Source organism: Delphinus delphis, chromosome 16, assembly GCF_949987515.2.
Source record: "Delphinus delphis chromosome 16, mDelDel1.2, whole genome shotgun sequence".
Taxonomy (NCBI): Eukaryota; Metazoa; Chordata; class Mammalia; order Artiodactyla; family Delphinidae; genus Delphinus; species Delphinus delphis.
Window position 1 is genome coordinate 72673570 of NC_082698.1, and position 13273 is coordinate 72686842.

Consider the following 13273-nt stretch of genomic DNA (forward strand, 5'->3'; position numbering starts at 1 on the left):
CAAGTTCCCCAGATAAAAATTCCTGCTCTGAAGTATATGACTTTTCTCTCTTGTCTTAGAATGAAGTGAGGAGAATCTGTGACATAAGTATAGCTTTCTCTGGGTCTTTGTTTCATTCCTAAGGGTTTTGCCATTCCCCCTATACTCTAGGTTAAGGGTAGAATTTTCTTTCAAATCTCTCCCTTTTGTGCCTCTTATGTTTAGTCTATCACCAAATACTGATGAGTATTCCTCCAAAATGTCTGTCTGTCTCTCATGTATTCATGTGGCCTTTACCCTCACCACTTATTATAATGGACTCAGTCTGCTTGCCTCCTGTCTGCCCTTTCCATTTTCCTAGGACATTATTTTCATCAAGTAATGTTCTCAGTGATGTGCTCCCCTATGGTCACGCTCTACATGTGTCATATTTATTCAAAAGACACACTTTTAGGCAGAACACTTCTGTATCATAATATGCTTTTGCTAAATCGGTAACTCTGCTCATGATGAGCTCTCAGTTATGCCAGAGCGTATATATTTTACCTGATACAGGCCTGTACTTCTTGACCATCTCCGAGAAACTAGGGCTGACAAGAAGAGACTTCGGAAAGCCTTAAGAGAATTTGAGGAACAGTTTTTTAAACAAACCGGAAGGTAAGTGTGGGCAGAGATATTTTTTAAGCTAATATTTCCTAGAGAACTGCTGTTAAGAGTGAGCTGTAATTTTTTCAGGAACAGTGACTTTATATAAGACATAAATAATTTCCAAAGTGACTTAGACCCAGGATTTGTCTAATGCAACATTTGGGTAGTATCATTATTGGGTATGTTTTATGGGAGGCTGTAACTATCAAGTATGAGACAGCAAAGCTTTAAAAAATAAAAGATGAACTCCCCAAATCCCTAACTTTGCATAATAAATCTCATTACAATTGAATGTACCTAAACCTTTAAAAAAAACTATAATATTTAATGTTTCAGCCCATATAACTTCTTTGTTCTTGGTTACTTAGTTCTACAGGTTACTCCCTACTTTATTAAATAATTCTTCATTTGCTTTAAATATATTCTTTAAGCTTCAGGATCTGCCCTTAATTATTTTATTTCAGGATTTGGTCAAGAGTTCATTCCTATTCTTTCTATCCCTTAAATAAATGTTTAGCTATATCCTCTCTTTTTCTGTGTCAACCCAGTCTCACTATGCACTCCATTAGTTTCTTCTAAATTTTGGTGTATTGTGAACAAAATTATATATTTGCATATATATAAAATCATGAGAAAAGGATTATTAATCTAGTTCTGGAAGAGACAGAGACAAGCCAATTAGCTATCCTGAGCCTGTTTCCACAGTTGGAAGAGGAAATAATTAGAGTTCCTGGGATAACTTTGGGAAGCTGTAGTTGTCGTGTGGGACGTCAGTCTTTAAAAAAATTTTAAAGGGTGTAACTTTGCCAAAGTCACGGAGTTATTAGGGTGGCAGAGGTAGGAGTCTGTGATACACTGGCTCCTCAGTATTCTTCTCCATCTAGGTATCTGCCTTTCTTGAATCGCTTTGATTTCAGCAGCCTGAGGGCTGCCCTGATGGAGAAGAGACTGTTTTCTAAAAGCATCCTGAAAGTTTGGTCTACTCACCTCTTAGTCAGTAACTTTCTATTTCAGTCCTCCAGGGCTGTTCACTAGGACTGGACCTCTCAAACATTTTGCATTTAGCAAGTACAGATGTAACCCACCTAGTTTTCTAGTGGAATCTTCAAGTTGACTGTTATAAGTCCAAGTTACTTACCTTTCTGCTGATGTTATCTAGTGAGAAATGTTACACGGTTGTTAAATTTAGAATATAAAACATAATTTCTTGTTTTCTTTTTCCATTTTTTCCTTTACAAAATTTCCATACAACTTTTACATTTTTTTAAACCTATCTGAACCCAGAAATTTACTTTAAAGAGTTTGAGAACTGCCCAGTATGTTAACTAGTCCTGCCAAATGGGTCTGCAATGGTACTTGGCATGCCTTTGATATACAGGGAAGTTAGTTACGTTATGTGTATAGCATTCTAATGCACCAGTGAGTCCTAAACTCACTTCAGATATGCCTAATACTTGATTGAGGTTATATGCCCTCTTGTGGTAATACACTTAAACTAAATGCAGAAGTAGTGCTATATTACAAGTAAAATCAAATGGTTGAATGGCTAGGAAATATGAATCTTGTTTTCCTAAAATATTTCATTGGGAAGGGTTAACTGTACATAGCTAAAATAACCAGGCAAATGGATTACTAAAAATTTTAAGGTACTATAAGTGTTCTTGGTAATATTCATCATGTGAGAAGCATAATTATCTAGATATGACATTAACAGTTATGAGCCAGGAACTGTGCTAAACGCTTCAGTATGTTTTATATAATGAGAAAACTGCTTAAGGAAATACTTAGCAAAAATTTTCACTCTGGCCAATGAACTCTTGTTTATTAGCTAAAATGGAGTATGAAGGACCAGGGACAATTGCATAATGGCTTATACTATTTCCCTATAAATTAGAACATTTCTTCACTTAGATATGTTTACACAAATTAAGGTGGTATTTAGACACCCAGTTGATAAGTTTGGCTCAGAATATTGAAGGGAGGCAAAGCAATTATGTTAAATAATTGAGACAGCATTTAAGAGGAACCGTGTCCAAAGATTTGTGTGCTGTTCTGAGTTCTGAACTAGAAATTTCAGGGCAGTATATGTAGTGTTAAAACATAAGTAGGTAACTGTATTCGTAGGGAATCTTTATAGATTAGCTGTTCTTCTATTTGGCTTCTATTTGGAAGTAATATAAATGTATCTTTATCAGTACTGGGAAAAGAGAAGGGGTACAGGTAAAATATTAAGTGTTTTCAGCCATACTAATATTGGAGAGTATCTGTATTTATATTCAGTGGCAATTGTGGTGACCTCACCTGTGTACCCACCCCTTGTATTTCAAAGTCATGGTTGGAAATATTTTAAAAGACCCTTCTGAGATACTGAAGTAACTACTTTCCTTTAGAAAACATATCCTGGCGATGTATTTTTCTGGGAAGGCAATGGTTTTAACTCCAGATGCTATCCAATTATTCTTCAAAATAAGTGTCAAGAACATCTGGTAGTTAGAAGTCATATGTATAAAAATATGTGCATCATCATGTGCCTAGTCTTAGTACAAATAGTGTGCAAAGAGAACCACTGAAATTTAGACTCAAATTCCTTAAAAAAACTTCTCAGTGATTCTTCTACTGTACATTAGCAGAGTTAGGTATTACAATTACAGGAAAACTTAGAAATATTTCATGTTTGTAAGGTTAACTACTTAGTTTCTTCTCCTATTACCATAAATTTATAAGTTATTTCTGTTAATGTAATTTCTGTTGTATCTTTAGGTTAATATTTTAAAATGCAACTATCACTGTAAGGGCTGAACATTCTACACAGGCATGGATCATGGGAGAATGACTAGATAAGAATGCCTTGAGGGTTCTGGTTTTTATTTCCCTCGGAACTTTTCACTTGCCCCAACGTTATATGTTTATGCGCTGGATATATTTGCAAAACACTTAAAATATTTAACTTCTCAGAGTACTGTTACATTGAAACCTAGTAACATGTGGAAGAGGGAGTGAATGAAGGTAAAAGGGAAGGGAAAAAAAGACATGATGAAAAAATCAAGTGGAAACTGCTACCCTGTACTTTTCTCATGTAAGAGTTAGAAAAGGATTTTTAATGACTTGGTTCATTATTAACTAATGGACGATATTTTCTTTTTTGCAGAAGTCCACAAAAGGAAGATAGGATACCAATGGCAGATGAGTACTACGAATACAAGCATATAAAAGCCAAACTGAGACTATTAGAGGTCCTCATCAGCAAGCAAGATGTGGCCAAAACCATTTGAGGTTCAGGAAATGTTTGTGATCACTTTGACCCAAGATAAGTCAAGTTTATTTTCCTCTGCCGTTCTTGCTAAGTAGTTATGACAAATGAAAATTGAAGCACTTTAGTGTATTAGCTGTTTTTAAGAATGGATGGCAAGTGTAATTATAAATGAGTAGAAGGGATTAAAAAGGGAGGAGATACAACAAGGAACAGTATAATTGGAAAATAAAATTCAGTCTTCTCCAGGCCAGGGAGAAAATGCACAGTCAATATAATTATTTCAGAAAACATCTATTTTATCAAATCTAAATAACACAAAGCATCCACCTGTTAAATGGGCTACTGGTTAAGAAAGTCTACTTAGTGTCCAAAGATTGCTTATATTGACATATGGAAAAGAGCATAATTTTAAAAAATCAGTAAGAGGAAGAAAAGAAACTTTATTTTATGTAGGAAGGAATACAGCTAGTAAGAATGTAATTTATTTGAAACTTCTAATAGATTTTTAAGTGATAAAAAAAATCTACTACCTTGTTCCTTAAATCTGCTAGGCTTTCAGCACCCTAAAATATACGAGAATGTGTCACTGATAATTTTTTATTTCTATATAAAAATAGCACATTATTTTATCTGTTACTTAAAATTTTACAGTTCTGATTACCAAAGTTCATTCTGATAGCATGTACTTTGTGAATTATCTTTGTCTATATAACAGATGTTTATATTAAAATAAAATATTATATTAAAATTTGAAAATAGGTATTTTGGATAGATGTGTCTGTAGTATATAATCTAATGGGATCATAGTTATGATTGCTAATCTTTGTTTACTATAAGATTATATAACTATTTTTCCATTGGAAATTTTTTTTTTTAATGTTCCAAGGTCTATACTTTGTGAAGTCAAAAAACTTTCCCATGAACTATATAGTTGTTCTCCATTCTGTATGAAATGAAAGGTTTAGAAATTGTTGCTATGACACCTTGGGAAAGAAGCCAGGATATTTTATTTGCTTTATCCACTTTAGCGTGTGCAGTTTTGTACTAAGCCAATCACCTGTTTATTACTTTTGCTTTTGTAAAAATAAGAGGTCCACATTTTCTCTTGTACCAACCATGTTTATATTTCTCTTTTCTGTAATGTTTAAGCATGGTGTTGAACACATTCACACTTTCACATAGTTTGGATGGGAAGAATATTGACTATTTCTGAAGCAGACTATTTCAGAGGCTTATTGTTTTCTCTGTATTTACCTGATATTTTATAAATCAGAATAATGTCCTTCATAAATTTGTTTAATTAAAGTCATCTACTTGTAACAGAACAGATACACAACTATTTGAGGTTTACAAACTACATCTTTGATAAGGGAAATGGTTTCGTGACATGTATACAATTGCTATTAAAATGTAACTCTATATATTCTATAAGATTGTAAATATTTTATACAATACAAATAAAATATTTTTCTATTATATTTATTATGTTGAAACACAGTAGTTGTTTCCTGTTAGCTAATATAAATAACATAAATAACACTGTCAAACAACAAGTTGGAAGTGCTGACAATTCTAGGCTTCAAGATTTAATTCATGCTGCAATTACACCCTTTCATGCGGTTTGGAATAATCCCAATATTTGCTCAGTAGATTAAAATGAGTGCATATTTAAACACCATTTATAAGCCATTATTTTCCATTACTTTGTATTTTGCTAAAGCAGTTTATATAATTGGTTATGTTTGGCATAAAGGAAAAATTAAAACATTGCAGCATCTAGGCAACAGTGTCAGAAGGACAACTTAGGATATTTCAGCATTGAAAGGAGGGGGAAGGGTAGGGAATAGGAAACACTAAAACAGCTCTGAATGAAATTTGATAAGTGGCAGTTTGCTTTTGGTGAGAGCGGCATGTGCATGCTTCAGTGGAAGACATCTGGTGATGAAAATGGACAACAGAGGATCAGTGCTCCTAAGGGAAGAAAGGGGACTAAGAAAAGTGGGCATTAACGTCCAACACTAATATTACAGGTTTTGCAGCTGGGATCTTTCTTTGCATTTGCAGTAGATAAACTCATAAGCTGATGACCAGTGATTTCTGCCACAGTGCCTAGAGAAAGATCCACAGGGTCAGTGTAAATGACTTCTAAAATGACATCCTGGGCATGGTGGTAAACCAGCATCCCATCTTCTTCTCTGCAGGTCAAAAATTTATTATCCTTGGAATTTAGTTGAGGAAGGCGCTGCTTACAAAATTCATCTCCTGGTGATCCCACAGGGGCAATGACAAGAATCACATAATGATAAGCAGTGTACATACAGTAGAAGTCCCCAAAGTATAAGTTAGTATTGGGGTTAAAAAGTTTTTCTGCTGTAATCTCAAACCTGTATCTTCCATAAGGTGAATCCTGGGGTGGCTTCCCAGTATTGAATTCAGTGCTGCAGCTGAAGAAGATGCCTTCTAATTTTCCACTGATGGGAGAGCCATGGCTACCACTGTTATCCTTGACAGAGGGCTGCATAGCATTCCCATGGTGTTCTCTGCAAGAGAAAATGAATGGTCACTGCTTGGTATGACAGTGGTAAAGCTACTGATTTACAGAGTTTAATGGTGATAGGCCTAAAGGTCTACTGTCTACTATTAAAAGCCTGAGTGCTCATCCATCCTACCATCAGATCAAGGAGAATGCATCGTTTAACATTTCCTATAGAAGGCTAAATTTTACCCTTGACTCTAAGGTAAGGATGCTCTGCTACAAACCTCAGAGGTCTTTTACATAATAAATTTCCTGACCAGGAAAACCAAAGTGAAATTAGACATCTTATGGCTGAAACCACATCCATTATATGCCTACTGGATTTTAGAAGTGGCTTGGTGAAGAGAAAACTGGATTAACAATACTGGTTAAATATGTTGAATGTTTCTTTAAAGGATGCCAGAATTTAGATCTAAAATGAATGTTGTCTATGTACATTGGTACAAAAGCATCTTGTTTCTTTTTTTGCTTTAGTTTTTTTTTTTTACCCAGACACAGTTTACTAATCAGGCCCTCTTGCCTACATTTTCCTTACAACAGAGCTGGTTATCTCCCTTTACCCCACTCTCAGATCTATTCTCTACCCTTTTCACCTTCCACTGTGGGCTAGGACTGTATCATCCAGTTCTTCCTGTTCCTTGGTCCCTTTCATTTCAGTTATACCAATGGGAGGCACAGTAAGAAAAACAGAAGGGTATCCCTTGCTCTTGGATTGGAAGAATTAATATTGTTAAAATGGCCATACTATTCAAAGCCATCTACAGATTTAATGTGATCCCTATCAAATTACCCATGACATTTTTCACAGAACTGGAACAAATAATCCTAAAATTTATATGGAACCATAAAAGACCCAGAATTGCCAAAGCAATCCTGAGGAAAAAGAACAAAGCTGGAGGCATAACCCTCCCACACTTCAGACAATACTACAAAGCTACAGTAATCAGAACAGCATGGTATTGGCACAAAAACAGACATATGGATCAATGGAAGAGAACAGAGATCCCAGAAATAAACCCACACACCTACAGTCAATTAATCTTTGACACAGGAAGCAAGAATACATAATGGAGAAAAGAGTCTCTTCAGCAAGTGGCATTGGGAAAGCTTGACAGGCTCATGTGAATCAATGAAGTTAGAACACTGCCTCACACCATACACAAAAATAAATGCAAACTGGCTTAAAGACTTAAATATAAGACAGGACACCATAAAACTCCTAGAAGAGATCATAGGCAAAACATTTTGTGATGTAAATTGTACCAATGCTTTCCTATGTCAGTCTCCCAAGGCAATAGAAATAAAAGCAAAGATAAACAAATGGGACCTAATCAAACTTAAAAGGTTTTGCACAGCAAAGGAAATCAAAAACAAAATGAAAAGACAACCTACAGACTGGGAAACAAATATCTGCAAACAATGTGACTGACAAGGGCTTAATTTCCAAAATATACAAACATCTCATACAACTCAACAATAAAGAACAAACAACCCAATAAAAAAAATAGGCAGAAGATCTAAATAGACATTTCTCCAAAGCAGCATACAGATGGCCAATAGGCACATGAACATATGCTCAATGTCACTAATTATCAGAGAAATGCAAATCAATACTACAATGAGATATCACCTCACACCAGTCAGAATGGCCATCATCAAAATGTCTACAAACAATAAATGGTGGTGAGGGTGTGGAGAAAAGGGAACCCTTCTACTCTGTTGGTGGGAATGTAAATTGGTACAGCCACTATGGAGAACAGTATGGAGGTTCCTTAAAAAACTAAAAATAGAGTTAGCATATGATCCAGCAATCCCACTTCTGGGCATATAACTGGAAAAGATGAAAAAAATATTTTACACCCGAAGACAAGAAGCCAAAACGAGTCGGTAGGAGGGGCGCTTCCGTGGTATAATCAAATCCCATACCCTTTGGGTGAGAGACCCACAAATTGGAAAATAATTATATCCCAAAGGTTCTCCCACAGTAGTGATAGTTCTGAGCCCCAGGTCAGGCTTCATAGCCTGAGGGTCTGGCATCAGAAGGAGGAGCCTCGAGAGCATTTGGCTTTGAAGGCCAGCAGGGCTTGAGCGCAGGAGCTCCACAGGACTGGGGGAAATAGAAAATTGCACTCTTGGAGGGTGCACACAAGATTTCACGTAAACTGGGACCCAGAACAAAGCAGTGACTCCACAGGAGCCTGGGCTAGACCACCCTGTGTGTTGTGGAGGGTCTCCTGGGGAGGTGTGGGTTGGCTGTGGTGCAGAGGAGGGGCAAGGAGACTGGAGGTGGAGGCCCCATAAAATATTGATTGGCACGAGCTCTCCGAGAGGTGACCATTTGGGCACTGAGACCTGGCTCCACCCAACAGCCTGCAGGCTCCAGTGCTGGGATGCCTCAGGCCAAACAACCAGCAAAGGGAGAACACAGCCCCAACCATCAGCAGACAGGCTGCCTAAAGTTGTACTGAGCTCACACCCACTTTAAACACACCCCTTGACATGGCCCTGTCAACCAGAGGGACAACACACAGTTCCACACACCAGTGGGCAGGCAGCAGTCCCTCCCTCCAGGAAACCTGCACAAGCCCCTGACCCAAACTCACCCACAAGGGTGCAAACACCAGAAGTAAGAGAAACTACGATCCTGCAGCCTGCGGAAAGGAGACCGCAAACACAGAAAAGTCAGACAAAACGAGACGGCAGAGGAGTATATTCCAGATGAAGGAACAAGATAAAAACCCAGAAGAACAAGTAAGTGAAGTGGAGTTAGGCAATCTTCCCCCAAAATAATTCAGAGTAAAGATGATCCAAGATCTTAGAAAAAGAATGGAGGCACAGATCGAGAAGACACAAGAAATGTTTAACAAGTCCTAGAAGATTTAAAGAAAATCAAGATCCACTGATGCTAATATGGCTTCAGTTAATAGAGCTTTTTAAAAAAGCAATGTTGAAAAACTGTACCCATGCTTTGGCAAGTATATATTTTATATATATGTATATATACTGCATCAAAATATAACTTACATGAATTTTACAACTATCATAGAAAATCCAACAAAGGTAAATTTCCTTGTTAGTAAATACATCTTTTATACTAGTATATTGGAATCAATCATACAATAATTTTTTTCCATTTTCCATGCTCCCCGTCTTTATCTTTTTTCTTCTTGGAAGAATTTTTGAAGACAGATGGAGCAAATTCTAGAGTATCTAAGGTCCTGAAAACAGGTCAATTCCCACCCAAAGGACAGAGAAAAATCAGAGAAATAGTGTCCTCCAGTGGCCACCTAAAATAGACACTGGCAATGTTCTGGGAATCTAAACCTAGTACCAAACATGTATTTATTTATTCTATTGATGTATTATTTACTGTTAAACAAAATAGCAACTGTGGATCTTTTTTATTTCTAATTTTATGCTTAACAAATATAAAGAAGTACCTTTTTTGTTAAGTCTTATATGGTCATTCCCATTCAACAGTTGACAAGTATAATAATTTGTGTTCTATCTCTCAGCTCATATTCACTTAATTTAGTGAATGGCATCTACTAGCAAAGAGTAGTAGATGCCAGCAAAGAGAATTATGGACTGAACTTTATAGGATATTCAGACATAAGGCAGGAATAGTTTTCACGATCAAAATATATCAAAATACATGATATTGCAAAGTACTTAATTTGAAGAACACACATGCCTAAATTCACCTTTCTCTCTTTGATTCTCTTTGCATGTTCCACAGCTTGGAGTTTATTTAGATCTGTAACCATGATCTTGATTTAAGAAAAACTGGAGAGTTATGAAACAAAAAAACCACAACAGAACTTCCTAATTTTTTTTTCACATAAAATCCTGTCAAGAATACTTTAGAGTTTACAAAGTGAGATCAAGGCTTTTAAAATGACAAATTATAGGGATTTCTGTGTAAAAGTTTTAGAACCTGTATCAATTTAAAAGCTTCAGTCTCACTTTAAAACACACACCTGCCTATTTACTCTCTTGAAATTTCTTCTACAAATATGAAAGGGCTGTAAGTATTAAAACTACTTGTGACATGGAATTCTTTTGAATTCTTGGAAACTGCTTTCAGGGACAAACATAGGATATCTTAGAAATACTACTGAACACTAGAATTCAAAGGTAAACAAAGGAGATTTTCCTCATGAATAATTAACCCAAGATAATGGCTGAGAGATTTCTACGTAGGCAGAAGCCCGAAAATCCCACCTGATTCACCGTGTTTCATGAACCAGTCACCCTTTTATTCTCTCATTTTCAGTGACCCACAGGAAGAGGAGAAAATTCAGTAGTTGGTATGAGACAGAAGGCACTGAGTTATTGGGAATTGGAGGAGTGTGTATCTGTACAAGACATGCTCACCAATCTTAACCCTGGAGGTTTATGATCTTCCACTCAAATAGACAGGAACTGGTATTACAAGTGATCATGGAAAGGAATCTAAGTGAAGTGGAAAAAAATCCCATGATCTGATTTTTTCTACTTAATTTTTCTGGGAAATAAAGTCATAGTATAATTATTTTGAGAAGAAAATTAAAAATTGCTATTTCACAGAAGCAGACTCAAGAGAAACCTGAGCCTAGAATTTGGAATGGCACTTAGTAAAGCAAATCAGTATATATATGTTTGGATTCTTACCGAATATAGTCAAAATATTCTTTGTGCTGGTTACGATAAAAAACAGAAAATTTAAGCATCCGTCCTGCAATCACTTCGGCCTTCTCCAACAGTTGTGTTAGATGAACTTTTGAATAGTCTGAAAAAAACAAAAAAACTTATTAAAAATACATTATCAAAAGTATCAACTACATGCTTAATAAATTGTAGATTATTAAAATTTACTTTTAGGAAATTCATCTTAGTGAATAGGAAACTGCACTTAAAAAAGAAAACATTCATTGTCTTTGGCACATTTTTTCTTTCTACAAAAATATTTTTGTTATAGTTTATGGTTGCTTTTATGAATACCCTTGCATTTTTTTCACTCGTTGAAATTAAAGATCCTGAAACCAAAATGTTAAATAAGGAATACAGACTCTGCATAACCCGAGTAATGTCTATCAGCACCATAGTAGCCTTTCTTCAATCAGCTGATGAATCAAATAAAAGAAACTTGTAACCTGCAAGCAATAGCAAATAGAATTTAAAGGAGTAATAATAATAATGTTCATTTAATTTACTCCCTAAATCTGTGAGGTTGGCAAGGTAGATTAAGTATGACCATTTTATTGATGCAGAGATTGAGGCTTGTCACAGTTTAATGATTTGCCAAATGTTCATAAAGCTAGTAACTTAGAGACTAGGTCTCTGGCTCCTAGTTGGTAGTTTCTGGGTACATAAGACTCATGAAAGTTTAAAGCATCTCTCAAAGTAATCTGATCTTTTCCCAACTTTTTGTTTTGAAAACTGAGGACTGTTGCCAAACTCCTGTACTAGAATCTAAGCAAAAATTTTGGTCTATAAAGATTTTAAGACTTTTCAAACAAAAGCAACCTAGTTGAACTACTCATGGCAGCATAGTTTGTTTACTCACTGCTTCAGTGGCTCAGCAAATATTTATTTAGATCAGAACATGATGTACAAGGCATCATGCAAAATTAAATGATCAGGTTAAAAGATAAAAAAATTATTCTTCTTTCTCTCAAAGAATTCACAGTTTAAGGGAAGAAGTAAATATATAGACAACTATGACTTATTATGGGGTTTCATCTCTGTCATGGATTAGCCTAGAAGTAGTCAGTGGCATTCTGTTTTATCTCCAATACTTTGCACAGTGCACAGCATACAATATGTGCTCAATAAATTTTGAGTGAATTAGATGTCTAGATTAAAAGACAATATATATAAAATAGCTTTCTCAAAGTTTACGCAGTCAATGTTATTGATAAAGCTTAGGTGAAACAGGGCTCTGAATTATTTTAATAAACTGAAACAACAAGCTTTGAACAGCCTAAGTTCCCCTTAGATTTTACTCATAAAAATAAAAATGCAATATAATTTATAGAAAAATATTGTGGAACATTTAAAATAAGCTGGCATTTTCCTTATTATTTACCCCATAAATTCCTTAGAAGAATTATGGGATGTATTTGAATAAAAGAGCAATAGGGGATCAATCTAAAGGAAAGAAGACAAAAAGGTTTTTCTTTATATACATAGAAATAAAACATGTACTCATGTAGTTATATAGATTATAGAAAAGAGTGAATGTGTGCATCTAGATAGATGGATATTTCTGAACTGAAAATGCCAAAGGTCTTCCTTAAGCTAAAGAAAAAATACTATTTCATGCCTTTCCCTAATGTCAAATGGGGTTTTAGCAGGTAAATAGTAGCTCTTTTTTTAAAAAATGAACAAATACTATGATGCTGTTTGGTGCTGTCCTATGGAAAATAGCATGTATTAAAATAATGTCAAAAGATACCATGTATTTTACTGTGTCTACCTCTCTGGTAGGATGCAATAAAAGTAAATAGAAAGATGTGAAACATAAGGTAGATTCCAAGGAGGAATTTTAATTCAGGAAAAAAGTTGAGGGGATATATTAATTCTAATGTGACACACCAAATACAGGTAAACATGAGAATTCTTTACACACTATTAATACAGCATTGAAATCTTTATTTGATTACTGGACTATGATATATACCGTATTTCATCTATTATAAAATGTATTTTTTTCACATTTTAGCATCTCTGGCATGAGTGTGACAATAAATGTGATAAGAAAACAGTTTCAGTTTAATTGGCAGTTTAATGTTTTCTTAGCAGTACCTAAAATGGTGGATCTTATAATCAATGACATCTTAGGAAGAAATATAGTATCAGAGAGACACTATTTT

General features: G+C 35.2%; 2 protein-coding genes across 7 annotated transcripts in view; one reads left to right on the top strand and one right to left on the bottom strand.

The window, feature by feature from the left end:
- Positions 1–5362, top strand: part of FAM13C (family with sequence similarity 13 member C) — a 136217-nt gene extending 130855 nt beyond the window's left edge. For all 6 annotated transcript variants that reach the window (XM_060034961.1, XM_060034962.1, XM_060034963.1 and 3 more), the window contains 2 exons: positions 535–636; positions 3776–5362. In XM_060034961.1, the coding sequence (XP_059890944.1) occupies positions 535–636; positions 3776–3899 (226 nt within the window). In that variant the 3' untranslated portion in view covers positions 3900–5362. The remainder of the gene's footprint in view (positions 1–534; positions 637–3775) is intronic.
- Positions 5363–5499: 137 nt separating this feature from the next.
- The window catches only part of PHYHIPL (phytanoyl-CoA 2-hydroxylase interacting protein like), a 96084-nt gene continuing 88310 nt past the window's right edge, over positions 5500–13273 (bottom strand). The window contains exons 4-5 of the mRNA XM_060034965.1: positions 11070–11187; positions 5500–6420 (exon numbers count right to left, since the gene is read on the bottom strand). Of these exons, the coding sequence (XP_059890948.1) occupies positions 5886–6420; positions 11070–11187 (653 nt within the window). The 3' untranslated portion in view covers positions 5500–5885. The remainder of the gene's footprint in view (positions 6421–11069; positions 11188–13273) is intronic.